Source organism: Haliotis rubra, unplaced genomic scaffold (genome assembly GCF_003918875.1).
Source record: "Haliotis rubra isolate DU_JTF1 unplaced genomic scaffold, ASM391887v1 Scf560, whole genome shotgun sequence".
NCBI classification, from domain to species: Eukaryota; Metazoa; Mollusca; class Gastropoda; order Lepetellida; family Haliotidae; genus Haliotis; species Haliotis rubra.
In genome coordinates this window covers 521,381-548,697 of record NW_025767258.1, presented here as the reverse complement: position 1 = coordinate 548,697, position 27,317 = coordinate 521,381, and the positions used below count along the sequence as shown (strand labels likewise).

The following is a 27,317-nucleotide window of genomic DNA, read 5'->3' as shown; positions in this document are numbered from 1 at the left end:
CAGTGCTGCCACCTGCTGACGGTGCTCCCTCGTCTGAACACCAGAATCTGACCAACAGTCTGCTGTGGGCGATTTTGCAGCCCAGCGTCCTGTACAACGACGGTTGAGAACTGAAACAATCCTACAACGTCAAATCCACAACGTTGACGTCCACCACGTCCGTGTCGACATGGAGCCAGAAGGAGAAAGACGTACCTCAGGCGGTAGACGGCGGAATAGAAGGAGACAAAACAGGAATCGGAGGTTCCGTCAGGGTAACGGAGAATCGAACCCGGACTTTGGATCTGATGGTGTCCAGAACGAAAATAAGACCCCCCAAAGTGGAACGCTGAAGGTCTTTCTCGAGAAGCAGGTGATCAAGAACAATGGACTGAAGGCGGAGAACAATAAGAAGCGCGGCATCGTGAACGACATCGTGTCTGGCGCTGTTGCAGCTGGGACGCCTCGATCGTGTCCGGTGACCTCTTTGAGGAACTGGATGGATGGATCGACTACAACTGACTCGCTCCACAAGAAGCAGATCCAGGTAGAAATTATCGTTGTTGTTGTTGTTGTTTTGGTCGTCGTTGTTTGCTGTTTAACGCCTTTAATGATCTAGTTACATGATCGCGGTCTGTACATAATCGAGTATCGGTCTATTCAATTGGATGTCAAGCATAATCCAAATTAACGAGTTTGATCAACCAATTCCGTAAGACGGCGTTTACAAAGAGTATGGTGGGTTGCCGATGACTATTTCTAATCCGTATCTTCACGGATCTGATGTAATACTACCAGTACTATACTACGAAGTTACATTTCAGGTACTAAGTACTAGTACTAAACAGTAGAAGCAGCAGCATGAACCGCAGCAGTAGGACTAGGACTAGGAGTAGTAGTAGTAGCAGAAGCAGCATGAGTAGCAGTGGTAGTAGTAGGGGTAGTAGCATCAGTAGTAGTAGTAGTAATAGTAGTAGTAGTAGTAGTAGTAGTAGCAGCAGTAGGAGGAGGAGTAGGAATTGGAGTAAGAGAATTAGCAACAGCTGCAGCAATTTAGTGTTTAAAGAGTTATAACGTTTAAAATCATGCATGAAATATTTGTTGATCTTAAAGATAAATTCTTTGGGTACACAAGAGTGTGAACATATCCACAAATGTATCGACGAGTCTGGATAAATTCTGTATTGAGTATGTCAGTTAGATCAGAGCGAATGCGATTCACATGGGAAAAAACCCCGAGGTGATGCATATTAAAATGTTTCCACTATGCTGAAACCACGAGCAAAGGGTATAGTGCTGACTAACCAAAAGAATATTAATCTCAGCTTCGCACCCATGATCATGATCTATGCATCCTCCTCAGACTTCGACTCGGACTGATCCAACTCCACCTATTATAATGACGGTTTTACTTATGTATGTAACTTGTTCCCAGACTTTGGACTGCTCAAAGAAGCGATGTTTGGGATCAGTGATGATGAACGACGGCATGAAGCACCCCCTGACTCTCAGATCAAGGGAGGATCTCTTGGCCAACGCCAAGGACTTCATTGACCAGTACTATGCCTCAATAAAAAGGTACGTTATCAGAGGCGATAGCTCTTCGCTGTCTTACAGTCCGCAAGCGTCGTTCAGCGTTTGCCTACATTGACCTAAATGAGTCAGTGAGTGAGTGAGTTTAGTTTTACGCCGCACTCAGCAATATTCCAGCTACATGGCGACGGTCTGTAAATAACCGAGTCTGGACCAGACATTCCAGTGATCAACAGCATGAGCATCAATCTACGCAACCGGATTAACGCAAATGCATAATACCTATAATAAATAACTGCCATAATGTTCTTTAGCAACTAGCAACAAAACTGAGCTGCTCGTTTCAGGTTCTTGTTTGATGTAGTAATGTGCAGTTAATCAGGATGGTACCAGGCTGATATTAAACTGGTAGTTGCTAAAATGAGAGTCGAGGAAATCATTCCGCTTTCATATACAGACGTACGCCTGTCCTGAAGCGAAACCTCGTTGAGTGAGTGAGTTTAGTATTACGCCACACACAGCAATATTCCAGCTACAAAAAAAATTATACTCGGCGGCGGTCTGTCTAATCGAGTCTGGACAAGACAATCCAGGGATCAACAACATGAACATCGATCTACGCAATTGGGATACGATGACATGTGTCAACACAGTCAGCGAGCCTGACCACCCGATCCCGTTAGTCGCCTCTAACGACAAGAACGAGTAGATAAAGATAAGCCGGATCTTCACGGGTGTGGTCTTCTGAGCAGTTTCAAACCTATTGACGAATTTGTTGTAATATTTTAAGGAATACTTTGAGAACTATTTCTTCAAGGGTTTGGATACATGTGTAAAAAAATCGCCAAGCATGAAGATCAATGCTTCAGTAACCTTCACGGGTTGAAACCTCGTTGAACTGGGAACCATCGTTCGGCTAAACTGCTCATAAGTCTGGCTTAAAGGGTTTCTATATCAATTCAAATTTAACGACAAATTTATTTGAAGATATTCATTTGAAATCCTGCATAAGAGGTATCCAAAACATGGAACAGTGTCTACTTGACATTATTTTCTGATTCCCCGTCAATTCTAGCGGGATTCTGATGACCTGGTAGATTTTAACGAAATGCGAGCAGCAGAGTTTATTTCTTTGTTTTCTGCATTCATCAGCTCTGACACTGAGGATCACAAAAACCGATGGACAGAAGTTGTAGACGCCATTACTACATCCGGGACCTATGACCTGACCTTGGATGAGCTGACCTTCGGTGTGAAGACAGCATGGAGGAACGCGCCGCGGTGTATTGGACGAATCCAGTGGTCAAAACTGAAGGTGAAATGTCTGAGACACGAGATGTAAATGAAAACCCAAACCGCCGATCAATTACACTTGCCAATTCAAGGTTGTAGATAGCGATTCTAACCAGGAAGCTCTATGGGATGTTTACCAATATTGTGTGAGTGAGTGAGTGAGATGTTCTTGTAACCAGTAACTTGGTAACGGCCGTGATTAACAAGAACTGGAAACACGTTACCAATGATGAGTAAGTGAGTGAGTTTAGTTTTACGCCGCACTCAGTAATATTCCAGCTATAAGGCGGCGGTTTGTAAATACTCAAGTCTGGACCAGACAATCCAGTGATCAACAACATGAGCATCGATCTGTGCAATTGGGAACCGATGGCATTGGCGGATCCAGAGGGGGGTGTTCAGGGGGAACCACCCCCTCCCCCCTTCAAAAGACCACATTGAAGTTAATGTTTTTAAATGGGTTCAATTATATATATATAATGACCAATGTGTAAAGCATTTACGTTTCAAACCCCAAAACACACTTCACGGGTTACAATTGCGCTTAACGTCCTTTTTAATCCAGGTAGAATGCATACAAATCACGAGGGATGGGTTATGTTACAGATCGTGACTTAACAGGCACTCACTCACCCGCCCACTCACTCGCTCACTCACTCACTAACTCATCCACCCACCCACCCACTCACTCATTCACTCACTCACTCATCCACTCACTCACTCACTCATCCATTCACTCACTCACTCATCCATTCACTCACTCATCCACTCATTCACTCATCAAGTCACTCATTCACATCTTTATTTATCGTTTATGTCTATTGATTTGCTTGTTTATAGGTGTTTGATGCTCGTCACGTTAAAACGACCAAGGAGATGTTCGAAGCCATTTGTAGACACCTTGAATACAGCACAAACAATGGCAACATCAGGTAAATACGTACATGGCCTCCAGAATTACTTACCATCGCAGTGTAGTTCTTATATATGATGGTCAGAATAAAGGACCCACTTCAGACACCAGTATCACCACTTTCAGGTCTGCTATCACCGTGTTTCCACCGCGCACTTCCGGGAGACAGGACTTCCGGGTATGGAACACTCAGCTGATCCGGTACGCCGGTTACCGTCAGTCTGACGGTGACGTTGTCGGCGACCCCGCCAACGTGGAGTTTACGGAGGTTGGTTGATATTTTGTTTTGTTGTGGCACTATGTTTTCCTTCTGTTATTTCACCTTTGTCCTATTGCTTTAACTCGGCCATTGTGACTTACCATGTGTTGCCTTACCCTGTCCCTTTTGTCTTACCATGTGTTGCCTCACCCTAGCCATTTTGTCTTACCATGTGTTGCCTCACCCTAGCCATTTTGTCTTACCATGTGTTGTCTCACCCTAGCCATTTTGTCTTACCATGTGTTGCCTCACCCTAGCCATTTTGTCTTACCATGTGTTACCTCCCCTTAGCCATTTTGTCTTACCATGTGTGGCCTCACTCTGGCCATTTTGTCTTACCATGTGTTACCTCCCCCTAGCCATTTTGTCTTACCATGTGTTGCCTCCCTTAGCCATTTTGTCTTACCATGTGTTGCCTCCCTTAGCCATTTTGTCTTACCATGTGTTGCCTCCCTTAGCCATTTTGTCTTACCATGTGTTGCCTCCCCCTAGCCATTTTGTCTTACCATGTGTTGCCTCCCTTAGCCATTTTGTCTTACCATGTGTTGCCTCCCTTAGCCATTTTGTCTTACCATGTGTTGCCTCCCCTAGCCATTTTGTCTTACCATGTGTTGCCTCCCTTAGCCATTTTGTCCTACCACGTGTTGCCTCCCCCTAGCCATTTTGTCTTACCATGTGTTGCCTCCCCCTAGCCATTTTGTCTTACCACGTGTAGCCTCCCTTAGCCATTTTGTCCTACCACGTGTTGCCTTCCTTAGCCATTTTGTCTTACCATGTGTGGCCTCACTCTGGCCATTTTGTCTTACCATGTGTTGCCTCCCTTAGCCATTTTGTCTTACCATGTGTTGCCTCCCTTAGCCATTTTGTCTTACCATGTGTTGCCTCCCTTAGCCATTTTGTCTTACCATGTGTTGCCTCCCCCTAGCCATTTTGTCTTACCATGTGTTGCCTCCCTTAGCCATTTTGTCCTACCACGTGTTGCCTCCCCCTAGCCATTTTGTCTTACCATGTGTTGCCTCCCCCTAGCCATTTTGTCTTACCACGTGTAGCCTCCCTTAGCCATTTTGTCCTACCACGTGTTGCCTTCCTTAGCCATTTTGTCTTACCATGTGTTGCCTTACCCTAGCCATGTTGCCTTACCCTTGCCATGTTGCCTTACCCTGGTCATTTTGTCTTACTATGTCGTGCCTCACCCTATCCATTTCGTCTCACCATGTCTTGCCTCACCCTGGCCATTTGATCGTGAATCACCCTCGTCATTATCTTTAATCAAGTGTTGCACCACCATAGCCAAAATGCCTTACTATCTGTTGCCTCAAACTTGGCATTATGGTTTACAATATGTTTTCTTACTCTGGTCACCATACCTAACCGTGTCTAGCAACACGCCGGCCATGTTTCCCCATCCTCTCCATTAAAACCAGGCCTTACGTTGTGCTGTATACTGCCTTACCCTAGCCATGTTGCCTTACCCTTGCCATGTTGCCTTACCCTAGCCATGTTGCCTTACCCTTTGCCGCACATGTTGCTCTTACTTGCCATGTTGCCTTGTCTTGCCTTACTTAGCCATGTTGCCTTATCCTAGCCATGTTGCCTTACTCCTTGCCATGTTGCCTTTACTTCTAGCCATGTTGCTTTATCTTAGCCACATGTTGCCTTTTCCCTTTGCACTTAGCCATGTTGCCCCACTCCCAGCCATGTTGCCTTATCCTGCCATGTTGCCTTTACCCTGCCATGTTGCTCTTTACCTCTAGCCATGTTGCCTTACCTCCTTTGCCATGTTGTTGTTCTTTACCCTTGCCATGTTGCCTTTACCCCAGCCATGTTGCCTTTACCCTAGCCATGTTGCCTTTACCCTAGCTATGTTGCCTCCTTTACTTACCCTAGCCATGTTGTCATGTTGCCTTTACCCTAGCCATGTTGCCTTAACCCTAGCCATGTTGCCTTTAGCCATGTTGCCTTACCCTGCCATGTTGCCTCCTACCCTAGCCATGTTGCCTTTTACCCTAGCCATGTTGCCTTCCCTTAGCCATGTTGCCTTGTCTTTACCCCAGCCATGTTGCCTTACACCCTAGCCATGTTGCCTTAATCCTAGCCATGTTGCCTCTCCCAGCCATGTTGCCTTAATTCTACCCTTGCATGTTGTCCTTTACCCACTAGCCAGCCATGTCTTTTACCCCAGCCATGTTGCCCCATTGCCTTTACCCTAGCCATGTTGTCTTGTACCCTAGCCATGTTGCCTTTACTCCTAGCCATGTTGCCTTCCCTTGCCATGTTGCCCTTGCCTTGTAATTCTTAGCCATGTTGCCCACCCCTAGCCATGTTGCCTCTACTCCCAGCCATGTTGCCTCACCCTGCCATGTTGCCCTTTACTCCTAGCCATGTTGCCTTACCCCTAGCCATGTTGCCTTTACCCCAGCCATGTTGCCTTCCCTACCCATGCCATGTTGTCTTTACCCTTTGCCATGTTGCCTTGCCCACCATCCTAGCCATGTTGCCTTTACCCTAGCCATGTTGCCTTTACCCCAGCCATGTTGCCTGCTCACCCTAGCCATGTTGCCCATCCCCAGCCATGTTGCCTTACCCTTAGCCATGTTGCCTTACCCTAGCCATGTTGTCTTTACCCTAGCCATGTTGCCTTACCCATATTGCCCAGCCATGTTGCTTTACCCTAGCCATGTTGCCTTACCTTGCCATGTGTGTTTGCCTTATCCCTAGCCATGTTGCCTAGCCACATGTTGCCTCACCCCAGCCATGTTGCCTTACCCCAGCCATGTTGCCTCACCCTCTAGCCATGTTGCCTTACCCCTTAGCCATGTTGCCTTACTCCCAGCCATGTTGCCTTCCCCCTTGCCATGTTGCCTCCTCAGCCATGCCTCTACCCCCATTGCCCTACTCCCATGTTGCCTTTACCCTCTATGTTGCCCTCATAGCCATGTTGCCTTTACCCTAGCCATGTTGTCTTTCCCACATGTTGCCCTGTCTTTACCCTTAGCCATGTTGCCTTTATCTAGCCATGTTGTCTTTACCCTAGCCATGTTGTTCTAATTTACTCCTAGCCATGTTGCCTTAATTCCTAGCCATGTTGCCTTACCCCTGCCATGTTGCCTTTAACCTCTACCATGTTGCCTTTACCCTAGCCATGTTGTCTTTACTCCTAGCCATGTTGCCTTTAATCCCAGCCATGTTGCCTTACCCCAGCCATGTCCTTACCCTAGCCATGTTGTCTTACCTGCCATGTTGCCTTACCCTGCCCCTTGCCATGTTGCCTCACTTAGCCATGTTGCCTAGCTATAATGTTACCTTGCCATGTTGCCTTTACCCCAGCCATGTTGCCTTACCTTGCACTGTTGCCCCCAGCCATGTTGCCACCCTAGCCATGTTGCCTTACCCTTGCCATGTTGCCTTACCCTAGCCATGTTGCCTTTACCCTTGCCATGTTGCCTTACCCCTTGCCATGTTGCCTTACCCTAGCCATGTTGCCTTACCCCTGGCTTTGCCCACCCTAGCCATGTTGCCTTGCCTACCCCCTAGCCATGTTGCCTTACCCTTGCCATGTTGCCTTACCCTTGCCATGTTGCCTTACCCTAGCCATGTTGCCTTACCCTTGCCATGCTGCCTTACCCTAGCCATGTTGCCTTACCCTAGCCATGTTGCCTTACCCTTGCCATATTGCCTTACCCTTGCCATGTTGCCTTACCCTTGCCATGTTGCCTTACCCTAGCCATGTTGCCTTACCGCATGTTGCCTCACTCTTGCCATATGGCCTTACCTTGTCTTGCCACACACCAGCCTTGTTTCCTCACCCAGTGCTGCCTTACCCTGTGTTGCCAGGTATGCGAGGCGCTTGGATGGAATGGCAGGGGCGGGATGTTTGATGTGCTTCCCCTGGTTCTGTCTGCGGGAGACGGCGACCCTGACCTGTACGAGCTTCCAGAGGACCTGGTGCTGGAGGTGGAGATCAACCACCCACAGTGTGTAGACCTCCCATGACAGCATAGAACATAGAACAATGATGTGTCGTAAATGACATCAATAAGTAGTTATCATTATCTAAAACTAAAATTCTTCATAAAATCAAATACTTATATGGTATTATCTTTCTACGCCTTTGAGTTGTTGTTTTGCGTTTGTGATAAAATCTACAACCACTTCCGATGCATTTATTGACATTGTACTTCATTATTTCGGGGAGATGGGGTAGCCTAGTGGTTAATGCGTTCACTCGTCACACCGAAGACCCGGGTTCGATTCCCCACATGGGTACCATGTGTAAAGCCCATTTCTGCTGCCGCCATGTTGCTGGAATATTGCTAAAATCGGCGTAAAACCATATTTACTCACACTTTAAATTTTGTTGGGATTTTGAAATAACAATAGATTTATTAATACTTTTCAGCTCTAAGTCAGTTTGTTCCTAAATAGGTTCTACCATTGGTTTGGGATAAAAGAGTGAGACAACAAAAAAGACGTAGTAAAACACTGACACAGGTATAATGACCGTTTTGATTAAAACCAGATACCCGTGGTTTGAGGGGCTTGGACTGAAGTGGTTCGCTGTGCCGGCCGTCTCGGCGATGCTGTTCGACTGTGGGGGCTTGGAGTTCACGGCAGCCCCCTTCAACGGCTGGTACATGGGGACGGAGATAGGGGCCAGGGACTTCTGTGATGCAGCTAGGTACAACGTCATTGAGGTATGCACTAGAGCGAGTGAGCAAAAACTTAACGTCACATCGGCGTTATTTCAGCTATATTGTAACGGGGACATCTTTGCAGCAAAACGACGTACTGCTTTCTACATGTACTACATCATTATACACCATTCCCATGTCTACTTACCCGTGAAGATCCGTGTTAGAACTGGTCTTCAGTAACCCATGCTTGTCGTAAGAGCCGACTAACGGGACGGGGTGGTCAGGCTCACTGACTTGGTTGACACATGTCATCGTATCCCAATTGCGTAGGTCGATGTTCATGCTGCTGATCACTGGATTGTCTGGTCCAGACTCTAATATTTAGCTAGAATATTGCTGGGTGCGGCGTAAAACGAAATTCACCCACTCGCTACAAAGTTATTTTTCAATATAATATCATACATGTACGCTCTGCGGGTATATTTCTGGCGGTGCTCTGACGCCTTGTAATGCGATAACATAAAATATGCGCTGCAGTTATTTTTCTGACGGCGTTAGATAAAATGCGCCCTGGAGGTACTTTTCGGACCGTGTTCAATACAATAGCACACAATACAAACGCCGTGTAATACAAAGTCATTACAGTCCACCCAGAAATTATTTCTCTTGAACTGATGGAAACGATATCTGTAGGTCCTGGTATTATTTCACTGACCTTTACGGTACACTATCAAACCCTACTTTTTGCATGGACTTTCTGATGCTGGTCGATTCAAAGGCATAAAGGCTCATCAAAGAGACCTGCTTGATTGATTCCTTGTTGTTTTACGCCACACTCAGCACTATTGCAGCTGTGTGACGGCGGTCTGGACCAGACAGTCCAGTGATCAATTGCATGAGTATCGATCTACGCATCTGGGATACGATGACATGTGTCATCCCGTTAGAATTTTTAATCAGCAACCCATACTTGTCGTAAGAGACGACGTATGATCGCTGGCGATCAGGCTCGCTGACTTGGATCACACGTCATCGTATTACCACCAGCGCTCATGATATTGATCACAGGATTGTCTGGTCCAGATTCAATTACAAACACAAATAAACTTCGGTATGGATATAAAATATCATTGCCTCCGATGTTCTGATTACGAGAATCTTGCATTGGTATAGGTTGAGTTGTATTTACATTGTTTGCATACCAACTGCAAGATAACGATGTATTTTCTCCTGTTTTTCAAATATCAGCGAGTTGCCCTCAAGATGGGACTGAACACTGGGGCGAACTCCTCCCTGTGGCGTGACCGAGCCCTTGTGGAGGTCAACGTTGCTGTACTACACAGCTTCCAGGTACATGTCATGTTCAGACTTTGTGTTTCATGTGTACCATGCCATGTGTTTTTTAAAGTTTTTATCCATATATATTCGTAAAATAAGTTAGGAACTTTATGTTAAGTTTACGATTGAAAACATTGGGAGATATATCTGAGTCGATCAATATTGATATGATAATAATGAATGTTTTGAGAGTGCATCACCACTTGCACTTCCTTATGACCATAGTTGTTTGTACAGTAATCGCTCTTGAAAGATGATTGGTGTATGACGTGAAATTTCCATGTGTACGATTGTCATTTTCAAACAAAAAAACCCCGGCTAGAAACAAACACTAACAACTGTGTGATACAAGATGATTGTCAAAATTGATGGTCTACAGTGATTTATCGACCTTCTAGAAAACCGTCCAAATCAAGAATGACACCCCATGCACGTGTATGGGGCTACTGGGTTGTGCACGTGCATCCCCTGCGTTGCGTTTAGGGATGGTGATAAACAGAAATGGTGGAGCGTTCATACGATGTCTGTCTTTGAAACGTTTGTTGTTTTACGTTTATACTTCCTATCTGAATTGAAAGTTCAGGTTCCCCTACTTTTTAAAGAGTTTAGTTTCCATTTTGGAAAACTTCCTACCTATATTCAACGTTTTCTGTGACTTTACAATTCGACAAGATCTTTGAGTAAATCATACCTGCTTCTTTATGTTCTCCATTAACACACTTATTGTAACCAATATGAATTCAAATAATCAAACCAATAACATCAACGCTATGTGACATATTATTTCTTCTCAATGTTTTCATATACACTATATCTTTTCCTAATTCTTCGGATAGTGGTATAGCCTAGTGGTTGAAGCGTTTGTTCGTCACGCCGAAGACCCGGGTTCGATACCCATACGGGTACAGTGTGTGAAATCCATTTCCGGTGTCCCCCGCCGTCATATTGTTGGAATATAGCTAAAAGCGGCGTAAAAAGACACGCACTCACTCATAATTCTTGACTGCTACGTATTATCTATTTTTTACATAAATGTTCTATATATAAATTAATCATTATTAAAATGTATGCATAGCTATAAATGAATAAATACACGTTACGTTCGTAGAGGCATACCTAAATGTAGTCTTTCTTCAGCCCATAGCAGCCACAATATGTAAAACATAAAATCTAGCCCACCTTGCAAGGAGTTATGGATCTGTAGGTCAAATTGTACCATCTTTGACGTCTACTCTTGTTGACAGTTAGCAGGTGCGACGATTGTTGACCACCACACTGCGTCCGAATCCTTCATCCAACACATGCAGAACGAACAGCGCCTGCGAGGGGGGTGCCCCGCTGACTGGGTGTGGGTGGTGCCCCCGATGAGCGGTAGTCAGACGGAGGTGTTTCACCAAGAGATGATGGTCTACAAGCTCAAGCCTTCCTATGAGTACCAGGTAGCGATTCATGTCACAGCGAGATCCATGCATTTTGTTGTAAAGACTGTGCCATTTGTTGTTAAACCATCAGCATCTGATGTTTTCGAAGAATAGGGAGATCCCTTTTTCAAAATGTTTGATCATTTTCTATTTTCTGTTTGTGTGGTCCTGTTAGACTCTGTCCACTGTGGGATTGTCTACGCGTGTGTATGTCCCAGTTTTACCTGTCACCAGAGTATGTGTATTTGAGTTTAGTTTTACGCCACGCCCAGCAATATTTTAGCTATATGGCGACGGTCTGTAAATAATCCAGTCAGGACCAGACAATCCAGTGATCAACAGCATGAGCATCGATCTACGCAATTGGGATATGATGACATGTGTCAACCAAGTCAGCGAGCCTGACCACTCGATCCCGTTAGTCGCCTCTTCGAGAAGCAAGGGTTACTGAAGATCAGTTTTAATTGGGATCTTCACGGATTACCAGTGTATGAACATCAATGTGTGTGTTGGCATATTACGTGTGTGGGTATGTCTGCCAGTTTAACTTGTTTTCCAGTGAATGAACCTCTATGTGTACGTTGCCTTATTCCGTGTGTGTGCGTATGTGTGTGCGTGTGCGACTGCGTGCGTGCGTATGTATGTTTCTTTAATTCTATCCACCTCTCCGATGCATGACGCTATACATGGGTATTCCAGGAGGATGCATGGAAGGTTCATGTCTGGAAGAACAAGGAGATGGAACAAAGGTACTTGCAGACTTCCAGGAAGAGGTGAGTGTGTCCCAGACTGCCTCTTATATGTCACTTACACCCTACCTATACCAACTCAACAACAAAGGTCACACCACATACATCATCTGTTGCAGATCACAAAGCATCTGAACACGAACAACACGCGAAAATTCACTATTTCAAATGTCACCTTTACAAGTCATGTACCTCGAAGGAACCAGTTATAAATGCCAAACCAAACACACGAGGAAGGGAGTTGGGCTTAACGGTTTTTGTTTGTTTGTCTGTCTGTCTGACGGTTTGTTTAACTCTGCAGTCAGTAATAATCCAGCTATATGACAGTGGGCTCTAAATAATCGAATCTGGACCAGAGATCATGAACATCATTAAATGACATCATTAACATCGATCATTGAATGGCATCATGAACATCGATCATTGAATGACATTATGAACATCGATCATTGAATGGCATCGTGAACATCGATCATTGAATGACATCATTAACATCGATCATTGAATGACATCATTAACATCGATCCACGCAACTGGGATACGATGACCTGTATCAAGGAAGTCATCGAGTCTGACCACACATCCCTTTAGTCGCTTCGTACGACAAGCATGAGTGCTTAAAAAAGTTCTAACCCAGAGAGTTTAACGTCGATTTCGAGAGTATTTCGTAACGCAGGCGGAAAGACCGAAGAGATGTTAGAGACTTAGAGATGTGCCACGTTTCTATTATGGTGCTTGAACATATTATTCTACGTTCTTTTAATACTAACCTGGGAGCAGGTTTTTATCAAACTAAACAAAGAAAGGCATGATGTACTAGTATATTGTGTTTGACAGTTGACCACTTTGTCCACAGTCTGACCAAAGCTCAGACTAAGGCAGTGGCCAGCCACGTCAACTGTGTCATCTTGTACGCCACGGAGACCGGTCGATCAGAGCGTTTCGCCAGACGGTTGTGTCAGACATTCAAGCGAGCATTTACTACCAGGGTAAGATTTTGTGTCAGGGCGCCAGACGGTGTGTCAGACATTCAAGCGGCTGTTTACTATCAGGGTAAGATTGTAGTGTTTGGGCGCCAGACGGTGTGTCAGACATTCAAGCGGGCGTTTACTCTCAGGGTAAGATTGTAGTGTTTGGGCGCCAGACGGTTGTGTCAGACATTCAAGCGGGCGTTTACTATCAGGGTAAGATTGTAGTGTTTGGGCGCCAGATGATTGTGTCAGACATTCAAGCGGGCGTTTACTATCAGGGTAAGATTGTAGTGTTTGGGCGCCAGACGGTTGTGTCAGACTTTCAAGCGGGCGTTTACTATCAGGGTAAGATTGTAGTGTTTGGGCGCCAGACGGTTGTGTCAGACATTCAAGCGAGCGTTTACTACCAGGGTAAGATTTTGTGTCAGGGCGCCAGATGATTGTGTCAGACATTCAAGCGAGCGTGTACTACCAGGGTAAGATTTTGTGTCAGGGCGCCAGACGGTGTGTCAGACATTCAAGCGAGCGTTTACTACCAGGGTAAGATTTTGTGTCAGGGCGCCAGACGGTGTGTCAGACACTCAAGCGAGCGTTTACTACCAGGGTAAGATTTTGTGTCAGGGCGCCAGACGGTGTGTCAGACACTCAAGCGAGTCTTTACTACCAGTCTAAGATTGAAGTGTCAGGACGTCAGACGGTGTGACAGACATTCAAGAGAACGTTTACTACCAGGCTAAGATTGAAGTGTCAGGACGTAAGACGGTTGTGTCAGACATTCAAGAGAACGTTTACTACCAGGGTAAGATTGTGGTGTTAGGGCGAGTCAGACATTCAAACATACGTTTACAACCAAAAGAAGACTATAGTCTCATCTCCGCCATCTTCCCAACAGGTCGTGTGCATGGAGGACATCGACTTGACTGAGTTGCAGCAGCAGGACCTCATCCTCGTCGTCACCAGCACCTTCGGCAACGGCGACGGCCCGGAGAATGGCGAGGTTGGCTTGGGCTAAGCCTCCATTTCTAATCATTTTTCCCTTATTCGTCCTCGGAAAGATTCTATTGCATATATATGATCTCTCAAGAGGTTGATATAAAAGAAGTTGATATTTATGTATGATCTCCCCCCTTCCTATAGTGACATATTGATAAATATATTTTCATTAAATATATTTACATACACGATCAGGAGAAAAATAATTGTTTTCAAAATTTGACATTTACTACATAGTAAGAAGGGTGAGTGAGTGAGTGACGTTTTACGCCACACTCAGCAACATTCCAGCTAATCGAGGCGGTCAGGGAATCACTATCTAATAATTTTACAAATAATCGAGTTTGGACCAGACAATCCAGTGATCCACAGCATAAGCGTCGATCTACGCAGTTGGGATACGATGATGTGTCAACAAAGTCAGCAAGTCTGACCACCCGATCGCGTTAGTCACCTCTTACGACAAGCGTGGGTTACTGAAGATCAATTATGACCTGGATCTTCACGGGTTAGTTAGAAGATAGAATTCATAAGAGAATTCATTTTACTCGATATATATTTGTTGTTTTAGGTTCTCGCAAAGAGCCTTGACAAGCTGAGGTACTCCGAAAAGGGGAACACGTAAGTATTCCACTTCAAGCCCAACGTAAATGTGCACGGGAAACAGGAGTGTAATAGCATTTTTAAAGTGTAACAGATTAGATGAATTTACCATTTTATCACAGAATGGTTGAGGCCCACTGTAATGTAAATTGCAAAAGGAAATAGATTTATATGGTGATTTAACAGAAGTCACAGGCATTTTGAATACATTGATTTGCCTTTACATGTATTTGTGACCGGTTGTCTATGGTGGGTGATATACGCTGGTATAAGCACAATTAGATAGTGATTCATATAAGCAACATATTCATAATACAGTGTAAATCGTAAATCAACACTGTTTTCAGCAGAGATTTCTTTTGGGTATGGGAAAGATTTTGCTGGTTCATATCTATGATCATAAATAACGATTTTAACGTTTTGATGCTCGAACCGACACATAAGGGATACTTTCAACTAGTCATTAACTTGACCTGACCTTGACCAAGGAGGTGTGGATCGCTGAATTATCTAAAGAGCCCCAATTCTTTGTCAAGAGTTGAATCACACATGCAAGCAGTGATCGGTATCCTTAGTTCGAATCATCGATTCTCCCCGATTATGATAATTGGTTTGTCAGCACCATATATCAGCACAAACACATGTGAAGGTAAGGCAATGTTTCCAAATTATCAGTATCCCATTCTCCTATGTGTGGATTTCACACAAAGTTTACAATATGTAGCAGACACACCTATTATCATATTCGGGGGGAAAAGACCTACACCATTTCTCGCTTTCTTCCAAACAAGCTGACTCTAAATAATACAGTTCAAATACTGTTCAAGTCGACTCAAACCCAGCTCACTCACCCACTCTACCCGCAGCAACACAGGCACGGGGAACTCAAGCACCAACAACGCTTCAAAGACGTCTTCAAAACCGCTACAGAACATAAGGTACTCTCTGAACAATCTTCTTTATCAAGCTTTAAATTTGTTTGTCATTTATCTTACAATGATATTTGAAATAATGCTCTAATGAGTAACTATACAGTCCGTGTACAGTCATCTGACGTCACCAGATTCGCATCTTTTTTGCATGTGTACACGTTAAAAGTAAAGTAATTAAACATACATTTTTCTTAAGATACGGAGTGTTTGGACTGGGGTCGAGGGCCTACCCCCATTTCTGCGCCTTCGGTCACTTCCTGGACTCGCTGCTGGGTGACCTGGGAGGTCAGAAGATCCTGGAGACAGGAGAGGGGGATGAACTGAGTGGACAGGACCAATCCTTCAAGACCTGGGCCCATCACGCTTTTAAGGTGAGAACATGTCTTGAAAATACGTGGAACTAACCCGAACCGAACACTTGATATACTTCATTTGGATTTAAAGAATACATATTACTGATAATTAAACACATGACATGTCTTAGAAAAAGTACTATCCTCGGGTTTTACACAACAAAACATATTACTGGACGAAAAGGTGTTTGTATTTAGTAGATCCTTTTGAAGAAAAGATAGTGTTTTCTGACTCACACAAATGGCTCAAAGTTCGGTACCACGTCGTGTGGCCAATTTCAACTGAAAGAAAACTAACAAGTGACATATTTGTTTTTAGTGTTACCCTTCATTAGGGGCAATGGTGCTCAGAAATGCCAACTTCCAATTTTACGAAGTCTTTTACATTCGAAACTTCTGGTTTAAGTATGTTTTCGGCATACAAACTTAAGATAATGTTGGTCGGAATTGTGAAGCCACTATTCAGACTGGCAAATAAGAAAGTTCACCTAACGCGATCAGCATGGAGTGTCAGAATTCACGACTCAGGGAGAGCCATCCTATGGAAGTGTATCTGTATCATCTACGCAGGTGAAAGTCAAGGTACATCATGATTTGTGTCAGAATCTGGCACTCATACGCTTCCATAGGCATCGTGTCAGAGTAAATGCTTTATATAGGTCTGTGCTCCCTGGTGGAACATGTCTACCAGTCACACAGCAGCACTACCAAAGTCCGTCTGTTGAACACAATCATACTATGGTTTGTTTCCACATGTGCAGGCGTCCCTGGCGGTGTTCAATGTGGACAGCGACATGGACGTGACAAACCTCGCGGGGGACCTGTCCAGTAGCGACGACACGTGGACGCCCGACAAATTCAGTATAGAGGAACTGCCTGACTGGGAGGAGGAGGACCTGTGTACAGGTAAACCTTGCCAATCCGGAGACTTCACTTGTTTTCAAGAACGGTTAAATCTCATTAGTGAGTGAGTTAAGTTTTACACCGCATTCAGCAATATTCCAGCTATATGGGGGCGGTCTGTATATACTCGAGACTGGACCAGACAATCCAGTGATCAACAGCATGAGCATCGATCGACGCAATTGGGATACGATGACATATGTCAACGAAGTCAGCGAGCCTGACCACCCGATCCCGTTTGTCGCCTCTTACGACAAGCATGGGTTACTGAAGATAAATTCTAACCCGGATCTTCACGGGTAAATCTCATTAGTCGATAAACCCTGATCGCGATATAGCTGCAATATGCGATGTAAACCTTTAACTCACTCACACTGATTAACTATAAACCCTGCTTGTATATATTTATGCAAAACAGTCAAACCCTGTTAGCCAATCATCATCATCGTCATCATCGTTTTTCATTTGGTTCCAGTTTTAGGCCGCCTTCACCAGAAGACAGTCGTGTCGTGTAGGGTGCTGGAGAGGAGGCAGTTGCAGTCCACGACGTCGCCGTATGTAGAAATACAAAACTTCAAACATTCCAGCTGTTACTTTAGCTTGGTTCACAGTGACACCTCGTTAGTGCGGACTCTACGCATTCCGTACGATCTGAGAACGTCTATATAAACATGCCTACACCCACGATTCGGTAATCAGCTATTACCATGGGAATACCACTGTCCAGATTGATGAGGTGTCATTGTATTTGATTGTTCAAATGTGAATGCTGAGAAGAAAATATATTTCTTTCGACCGAGTTACCAGATGTTAAAAATATAAGTAATGTTATCGACGCCTTTAGCCTTCCTGATGTTTAAATCTGAAACTCACTCACTCTGGCGTTGACGGTTTTTGTAAACACGTTTTCGTGTATAGTTATCAACTTATAAATACTTTGCACTCTGAGTGAGTGAGTGCTGATTAACGCAACAGCTGTATCACACACGCTGTAAATACCCTCGACTAGGAAAACCGGTGACTGAAATCATGAGTGAGTGAGTATGGTTTTACGCCGCTTTAAGCAATATTCCAGCAATATCACAGGGGGGGACACCAGAAATGTGCTTCACACATTGTACCCATGTGGGGAATCGAACCCGGGTCTTTGGCGTGACGAGTGAACGCTTTAACCACTAGGCTACCTCACCGCCCCTGCTGAAATCATGAAGATGACACATATTTTACATCTGCACATCTTTGAACATGAATACGTTCTTTTGGCAACGTCCAATCCCGTTTTCAAAAAGAAACACCACCGCGTTTTGTTTTCTTATTCAAAGTATATAATAAAGAGAAGGTCTTTTGACTGTAAGAAATTAAGTCTATCCGTACACCCCAACAGAAACCATATACCGTCTCTAACCCCACTCTATATTCAACGTTAAAAATTAAGATGACAATGGCAGATGAGGGAAAGAGGGTAACCTCATGTTCTTTCATCCAGGCGGCAAACTATCTTGGTCCGGATCGAAACAAATTCAGCCACTTCCATGAAGTACAAGCCCGGTGATCACGTCGCTATATTTCCTTCAAATTCACCGGAACTGGTGGAAGCCATCTTGTCTCGCCTACATGACGCGCCTCCTGTCGGACAGATTATGCGGATAAAGATGAAAGAGGAGACAACTATGGAAGGTACGTCGCAACAAAAATGCATTTGCATCTGAGATTGTAACTTATAATCGAGACTTATAATCAGGTTTATATTATTGCATGTTTCTATTATGTTAGTTGATCAACGAAAATCAACGAAACTAATCCAACACAATCCTACTTCCTACCACTGTCCTACCCATAGTTCCAAGTGATCAGCGAAGTAACCGAATAGCTACGTTAGAGATTGATTCGTCACATCTAACACAGTCTATTCGACAAATTTGATGTTAATTATCCATTGGTCAAGTACACTCATATAATGAAATGGTTAATTTTCATTGAGTAAATATTACAAAACGGAATCACTGTTTCCATTATATTTATTCTTTATAAACAATGGTTCTAAGGTTCCACGTGCAGTCATCGCGGTCCTATTGGGCTAGAAATACCTAGGGATGTAACAATGCATCGAACTATCGATGCATTGCAATTGTTGAGTCTCCGATAGCAATTAATCGATGGTAGAAACGAAAAACTACTTCATCTGGGTTTCAAGTTTCTTGTGACTCATTAAAAGAGACTGAAACTATTTCAACTTGTTTTCATTTCATATAAACGGTACATTCATTTGGGAAATGACTTCAAAGGCCACAATTCAAGGAGAAAAAGACTATTGCAATAGTATTGCAATAGTGGGTCGCAATAGACTATCGCTATCGCAATAGTTGTTTCCCCCTCAATAGTCACCCCTAGAAATACCATTACTGCGAAGAAAGTATGCAAAAGAAAGAATTAATGCCGATTAAACAAATCTCTTCATTTTCAGAGAAATGTATTGTTTTGTATTTTTTTTAAATTTTAACTTATTTTTTTCAAAATATAACCAGTGCTGAGTGGGATGTGTTTGTGGTATATTATATCGCTGATGTGCGGGTGTCGAACGATATTGTTATAACTATGCATAGTAGTCTTTAATTCGCACAGAAAGACGTCCGTTAAGACGTGCCATCCAGGTTCGATACCCCACATGGGTACAATGTGTGAAGCCCATTTCTGGTGTCCCCCTCTGTGATATTGCTGGAATATTGCTAAAAGCGGCGTAAAATCATACTCATTGACTGTAGGGAAGAGCGTGGTCTGGGATAAGCTACCATCGAGTTCTCTGAGGACCGCCTTCACCCGGTACCTGGATGTGACCACGCCCCCGACTCAGGACTTCTTGAAGGTGTTGTCCACCTTGACCGACCGGAACCGGGACAAGGACAGGCTTGAGCTGCTGACCACTGTGAGTCTCAAAGCTTTCTCATGGTGATGTAGCGCTTGAATGATGTTGTAGTCGTACACAATGTGTCTCTTTGTGGATAAATGATAGACACATATTTCCGAAATATAGGGATGGATAAGGTTAAATAAATTAGTTTTACAAGAGACCCCACTGCTATTAAAGGAACAAGCAAGTCTATTATAGGAATATGCTGCTCTGTTGAATGAGGATGCTCTGGGATCAGTAACAGAAACTCAAACCAACAGATTTACATTAAATTTGATACAACCAGATTCAAGAAATGGTCTCATGCGCAGCGAATGTTCTGGTTATGTTGTTTTCGGATTAAGAAAGGTGACGTTTTAATGACCATATGTGGTAAATCACTGTTATGGTGAAGAATAATATCTGCTTGAAGGACACTCACGTTTACGAGGAATGGAGAGATACGAACGCGCCGACTCTCCTTGAGGTGTTGAAGGAATTCCCCTCCCTCCGGGTACCCGCCACACTGCTACTCACGCAGCTGCCCCTCTTGAAACAGCGCTACTACAGTATCAGCTCCTCTAACGATGCCAACGCCGGAGAGGTCCATGCCACTGTAGCAGTGCTCAAGTACACGACTCAAGGTCAGTCCGGTCCTAAGCTCTATAACAGTTATATATGATTAACTCTTTTAATGCCAGCAGCCACGAACGGCTGCAATACTCCTGATGCGGCTTAAAGTAATAATCACTCATACAGATGTACCCTGTCAAACTCCAAGGTGTCCGTGCAATTGCCAGGTTCTAATCGGAATTCAAATGATAAAACTATAAATATTCATTATTTTCTATAATAACTATATATCTATCAGTAAATTATATGAATTAATACGTCATACCTGTTATCAAAGTTTGGAATCCATCTTGAATTTTATGCTGAATACAGCATTTACTCTTTATTTCATGTTGCATCCAAACTCTTACTCTACTCTGGGATCTGATGAATATACATGAACTGTCCTGTTATATAAACCAAATGTCATGATCACTTTCAAAAACGATCTACCGTACTGACTATTTGACCGAACTATTTCATAGAATAGGTACTAAACTAACTTGAGAAATAGAAAAATAGATTCTTCCTTCGAAATAGTGAAATAGTGTTCGATAAAGAAAGAGGTTTATTTTCTATTACAAATTATTCTTTTATCTGCAGGTGGTGTAAATCATGAGGGTGTCTGTTCCGGGTGGTTGAACAGACTCAAGATCGGAGATGTCATTCCATGCGCCATCAGAGCGTGAGTGTTAATGTATCCCTTGACCAAAGTTAGGCACCAGTCCTGCTTCATATTCATGAACTTTTAATTCGCAAGTATACTTTGGAAACAGCGAGGTAATGTTGACAATTTCTATCCCATTATAATAATCTCATTCATGTTCAACAGGAAGCATATACTTGGAAATGTCACACTTAAGTTGAATGGTCCAGTCTTTAAGTCTTGGTCTAGAATCTATGCCAAGTCCATTGGCAGAGATTTGGATTCAAAACAAAACAAAGTGTGTATGTCAAAACCTTCAAAAAATCTATCAAGAAACATTTTAACGCAAATTATGTAAGTGTCTGGTACTATTGGTAAGCCAAGGCTTTTCCGAGAATGACCGTTGTCTTCACTGGTTTTCAGTGATCCGCACCTATAATTGTCATGGTTATTTTGCATTTATTATACATCATATCTCGGGATGGGTACTTTTGGGATTCGATCGTTATGCGTAACAAGTGGGCACTCAAACTTGTGGAGTTGATCATTGTATGCATCGATTTAATGATGACATGGGTTAAAGGTGTCACATCTGGCCTTGATATGCCCCTAAGGTACAAGGAGTTTATGATCATTGGGTAGAATTCAGGGGTTGGGTGTTATGGTTATGATCCATTACAACCGAGTTCGTGTGTTTGCATTGGTTAATGTTTACGCGGTGCATCATTTGGGCTAACTAAGCCACAACTTACCAGTCTCAGTTGATGTTCAATGATCTCATATCCATCCCTCCGCTAACTGAATTATATCCCTTCCAACATGTCATGGATATGTCACATGTTAGCAATATTTGATCCAATGAAGACAAAGCACGCATGTATGACTTTATTGTATCCATCTGTGTCTGCCACAGCGCCCCCAACTTCCGTCTCCCAGAAGACAAGACGCTGCCGGTGATGATGGTGGGGCCGGGGACAGGTATCGCCCCCTTCAGGAGCTTCTGGCAACAGCGGCAGGTGGACATGGCCAGAGGGCATATACCTAGCAGTGAGTCAGCCACTGTACTGTATGTGCTGGCCGTCTTATTGGTGTTGAAAAGGAGGCATACACAAGGAAAGCTCACACTTTAAGTGAATGGCCAGGTCTTTGAAAACAAGGTCTAGAATCTAGTCGAATCCATTTCATTCTCGTAGATTTGGCTTACAAAGCCCACTGACAGAGACTTGGCTTGCACAGCCCATAGGCAGAGATTTGGCTTTTTAAGCCCAGTGACAGAGATTTTGCTCACAATGTCCATTGGCAGAGACAGAGCTTTCCAAGTCTTTTCGCAGAGATTTGGCAGGCCAATCAACAAATAGGAACACCGTATTTACACTCCTCATATGCGATGTTCTTCAAGTTGAGCTGACATGAGGTTGCACGCCTTGTATGTTCTGCGACTGTAGATTAAATAATGTGTTCTTCAGACGCCAATCGGCGAGGCTTGGGTGATATGAGGTTGTATTCCCTTGATGTTCTAAGACTGAACTTCTGTATGTTCTTCAGACGCCAATCGGCAAGGCTGGGGCGACATGAGGTTGTATTTTGGATGCCGGGCGTCCAGCCAGGATCATATCTATCACTCGGAGCTGACGGCCATGAAGAAACAGAGGGTGCTTAACGACTACTACGTGGCCTTGTCACGAGAACCGGGCAGACCCAAGGTAGGCAGTGAAGAACGCTAATCCATGCTGTGTCAATCTAAATCCTGGTGTTACCGGTTTCGTTGCTACCACGCTTGCAGTTAACTTCGCACTATTTCTGTTATGTATCATCCAAAACTTACTCCCACAGCAGATCAAGCGATATAACAATTGAATTGTCACAATGCTATTACATCGTCAGTTAATGACCTCACAATGCTTTGACATCACTAAAAACACAGCTGACAAGGCTATGACGTCACAAAGTTGATTATGTCACAAGAAGCCTAATGGAAGTTGTTTGTTCAGATAGACATTCTTTTACTGACAACTGATGAAGAATGATTTTGTACGATAAATACAATCTCACCCTCGTGTCTTCTGATATCAAATATATCAACACTCGTTGATTAAAGTAAAAATATCATCGGCAAACTTTAATCAACTTGTGTTGATATATTTGATATCAGAAGACACTTGGGCGAGATACTCTATTTAAACATATGTTATTTCGGGGTTTTGTAAGGAGGGATGGTGTCTTAAGAGTGAACAACGTATGCATCATCAGTAGCTGACCATATGGCGCCCATGTTGGTGTTCTTTCAAACCCAGTAAAGACACTATGGTGTTTAGTAAACATGTGATGAAATGAAAACGCCCTTTGACATTTTACCTCAAGTCAACATATGTTGCATGTATGCCGTCGGGACCAAAGTTGAGTCTGCTCGTCCCTAAATATTGCACTTGTCATTATCCACCATAGGATCGTCGATATAAAGCAGGGGCGGTGGGGTAGCCTAATGGTTAAAGCGTTGGCTCGTCACGCCGAAGTCCCGGGTTCGAATCCCCACATGGGTACAATGTGTGAAGCCCATTTCTGGTGTCCCCCGCCGTGATGTTGCTGTAATATTGCTAAAAGCAGCGTAAAACCAAACTCAGTCAGTCAGTCGATAGAAAGCAAAGTCTAAGGGAGATAACTCGTATTACCTACAATGCAAAGACACCGCCAGTTTAAAGACGTCCTTTCAATTAAAATGATGACATCAGCCAGTTTTTCAGTACTGAATTTCTCGCTCACTCACATATGAGAGGGACTGGCAGTCGTGTTGTTGGTTTGCATCTTGCATTCTGATTTGTACGTTAAACCTTGACGCTTAGAAAATAAAATTCCATCTCTTCTCTTTTGGCTAGTCACTTGTTCTATCTCCTCCACAGATGTACGTCCAGGATATGCTGCAGCAGCACGCCAAGGGCGTCTACAACACCATGGTTAAAGCTGGCGGACACATCTACATCTGCGGCGACGTGGAAATGGCCGACAACGTCAAGCAGACACTGGAGCGGATTCTGAGTGAACACGGAAAGCTGACGCTGGAAGCAGCCAGAGAATATGTTCGTCAACTGAGGGTATGTATACCTCTGGAAGCAGTCAGAGGGTATGAATAACTCTGAGCCAGAGACTATGTTCGTCAACTGAGGGTATGTATAACTCTGGAAGCAGCCAGAGACTATGTTCGTCAACCGAGGGTATGTATAACTCTGAGCCAGAGACTATGTTCGTCAACTGAGGGTATGTATAACTCTGGAAGCAGCCAGAGACTATGTATTCGTCAACTGGTGATATGTATAACTCTGGAAGCAGTCAGAGACTATGTTCGTCAACCGAGGGTATGTATAACTCTGGAAGCAGTCAGAGACTATGTTCGTCAACTGAGGGTATGTATAACTCTGGAAGCAGCAAGAGACTATGTTCGTCAACTGTGGATATGTATAACTCTGGAAGCAGCCAGAGACTATGTTCGTCAACTGTGGATATGTATAACTCTGGAAGCAGCCAGAGACTATGTTCGTCAACTGAGGGTATGTATAACTCTGGAAGCAGTCAGTGAATATGTTCGTCTACTAAGGGTATGTATAACTCTGGAAGCAGCCAGAGACTATGTTCGTCAACTGGTGATATGTATAACTCTGGAAGCAGCCAGAGACTATGTTCGTCAACTGGTGATATGTATAACTCTGGAAGCAGCCAGAGACTATGTTCGTCAACTGAGGTTATGTATATGCCTGGAAACTGAGGTTATGTATATGCCTGGAAACAGCCAAAGAATATGTTCGTCAACAGAAGGTATGTATACCTCTGGAAGCAGCCAATAATATGTTCGCATACCTAGCGGCAGTAGCGAGTTCGTCAACTGAGAATGGGCATAAGCCTGGAACCATCCATTTGCTCTTAACCTATTTGACACGCACCGAATAAAACTTCAAAACGATGTTCCGGTGCGTACGTGCCCACGTTATCCTTCTAGTCCCCAAAGATATCATGCTTCAGTGATACCCAACTTAGACACGGTATTTTGACTTTAAGCCAACAAGTAATTCTTCTATTCCCTTTGCCGTCAGAGAGGGTAACAGCAACTACCATCAACGTCCTTTTGTGAAGCGACACCGAGACTCGAACCTCGAAACTAGCCTTCTGCTGAACGATGCCCTATCCACTATACCACGGATGCAGTCCGTGAAGTCCGAACACAGACAAATGATGTATGATGCTGTATGAATATGAAAGCATACTTTCAGATATTTTCCTTGTTACAGAATGAAAACCGATACCACGAGGACATTTTCGGTGTGAGCCAGAAGAAAGCAGAAGTGAAAGAAAGCACACGTGACCAGGCCAAGCCGGTTGGAAAAGAGGAATCAGCGACCCTGAAACAGAGCAAGTCGTTTGGAGGAAATGGAAAAGCTACCCCTTTCCAAAGACCGGTTTGTTATTTCAAAGTTTTCTGAACTCCTTTTTAAATCAGATTACAACACGTCACCTTAATACACCACAATATCATTTCTTTTTTTACAACTAACAGTTAAGATGCATGCGTGTAAAAACAGAAACGCTAAAATTAGCAAGATAAGCCTCGTTTTGGGAATAACCGCATTTCAACATTATGAAACAATAGATAGTGAGAGTGTTAATTTTACGCCGCACTCAGCAATATTCCAGCTGTATATATGTCTGTAAATAATCAAGTCTGGACCAGACAATCCAGTGATCAACAGCATAAGCATCGATCTGGGCAATTGGGAACCGATGACATGTGTCAAACGAGTCAGCGAGCCTGACAACCCGACCCCGTTAGTCGCCTCTTATGACAAGCATGGGTTACTGAAGATCAATTCTAACCTGGATCTTCTCGTGTCGAACAATAAATAAATGACTAATGGACAAGGATTTGATATTAGGTCATTAGTGATCGTAGATTCTATGCTGAGACATAGGACACAATCACAAATCTAAGCAACAACTTTAACAACTTTGTCTTCCATTTGGAAAGTATCCTCGTTAAGATAATGGAAAAATATCCTAGACAATTTAAGGCTTAAAATAAATTTCTGATTCTGGGATTTTTCGCGAGTTCGAACACTGCTTTACGAGTAAATTTATATTTGTCCAACAAGCTTATCTTTGCTAACATTAGCCTTTACAAGTATTTTCGGAAATATATATCTTTAAGCGAATGCCGAAAGAATGAAAATGAGGATATTATTTCTGGTTCTTTCGTGTGTCTATACCTGAAGTGCCTATTCGTGTTTCCATTCGTCTAGAACCGGAAGAAGATGTCTGGCCGAAACCGGAAGTTCCGGAACAGAATCTGTTCGTGAAGCCTTTCGTCAACCGAAAGTTATAACCAACCAGGGTTAATCTCTCGAATGCTCCTAACGAACGGTGTAGCTATCAACATCTCTGGACCTCCTGGTCCACAATATGTATATGGCTGGCGGGATGCTATCACCTTCTTTTGGATATATACACGTGCATGTTGTGACCAACCTAACTGCTCGAACACTATTATAACCAGTTTCAGTATATATCTACGTCAGCAGAGCTTGTCATCCCTGTCACCATTTATCCAGGGTACAAGGGTCTGCTATACCATCAGCATGTCATGCAACTCGAAGAAAGGGCATGGCACCATAGCGTCTTTCGTGGACCAGTTTTGTTTCCATCTGTAGGAAATGATGCATTGTCGATTAAACGCATCCATATTTATCAAAGATGAAATGATATGTAATGGGGATACAATAAATAATAGTCGAACATGATACTGATTATGAATCCCATGTTTGAAAACGTGAACTAATGGCGACAGGAAACTGAGTTTGTTCAAGAATCTAAAAAAATATGTCCATAATATTATTTAATTATGTGGCCTTATTTATTTATTTATTTTTGTCAAATTATGTTTTTAGGTGTTATATTCGGTCATGGTAATGATTATGACTAAGCACGCCAATTCAGGCTCAGACATTTCTTTTTAAGGGTACAATGGGTAACACACTTTTGCTTGAGCGTATTATGTCATATTTGATATGGGATCATCACGTAGAATGAGATATTAAGAACCTACGATTCTAAATGGGTACGAATTAACCATATGGCCGCCTGTCTGTATAGTAGACTATTTCAAAAGTCCGAAGTAAAAAATAAATATTAGAAATATTATAATAACGAGTCTATACGTTATTCTGTAGCACAAATAGTATCTAATACGGCCATAACGAATCAAGGTATACCTCAACGACCTTGCCGACTTCTTATTGGAATAAACTACCAAGAGCTT

General features: G+C 43.4%; 1 protein-coding gene across 1 annotated transcript; it reads left to right on the top strand.

Annotated features, from left to right (window-relative positions):
* LOC124254028 (nitric oxide synthase, inducible-like) lies at positions 1–27,317 on the top strand. The gene is made up of 26 exons (XM_046687894.1): positions 1–526; positions 1,415–1,557; positions 2,665–2,827; positions 3,646–3,737; positions 3,845–3,986; positions 7,812–7,951; positions 8,497–8,671; positions 9,860–9,961; positions 11,194–11,388; positions 12,070–12,143; positions 12,976–13,108; positions 13,983–14,087; positions 14,655–14,704; positions 15,553–15,624; positions 15,815–15,989; positions 16,733–16,877; positions 17,350–17,428; positions 18,361–18,551; positions 19,637–19,797; positions 20,195–20,405; positions 20,977–21,058; positions 21,933–22,066; positions 22,565–22,722; positions 23,917–24,108; positions 25,297–25,464; positions 26,302–27,317. Exons 1-26 carry the CDS (start codon positions 170–172, stop codon positions 26,356–26,358), a joined length of 3,696 nt encoding a protein of 1,231 aa, XP_046543850.1. The 5' UTR covers positions 1–169; the 3' UTR covers positions 26,359–27,317.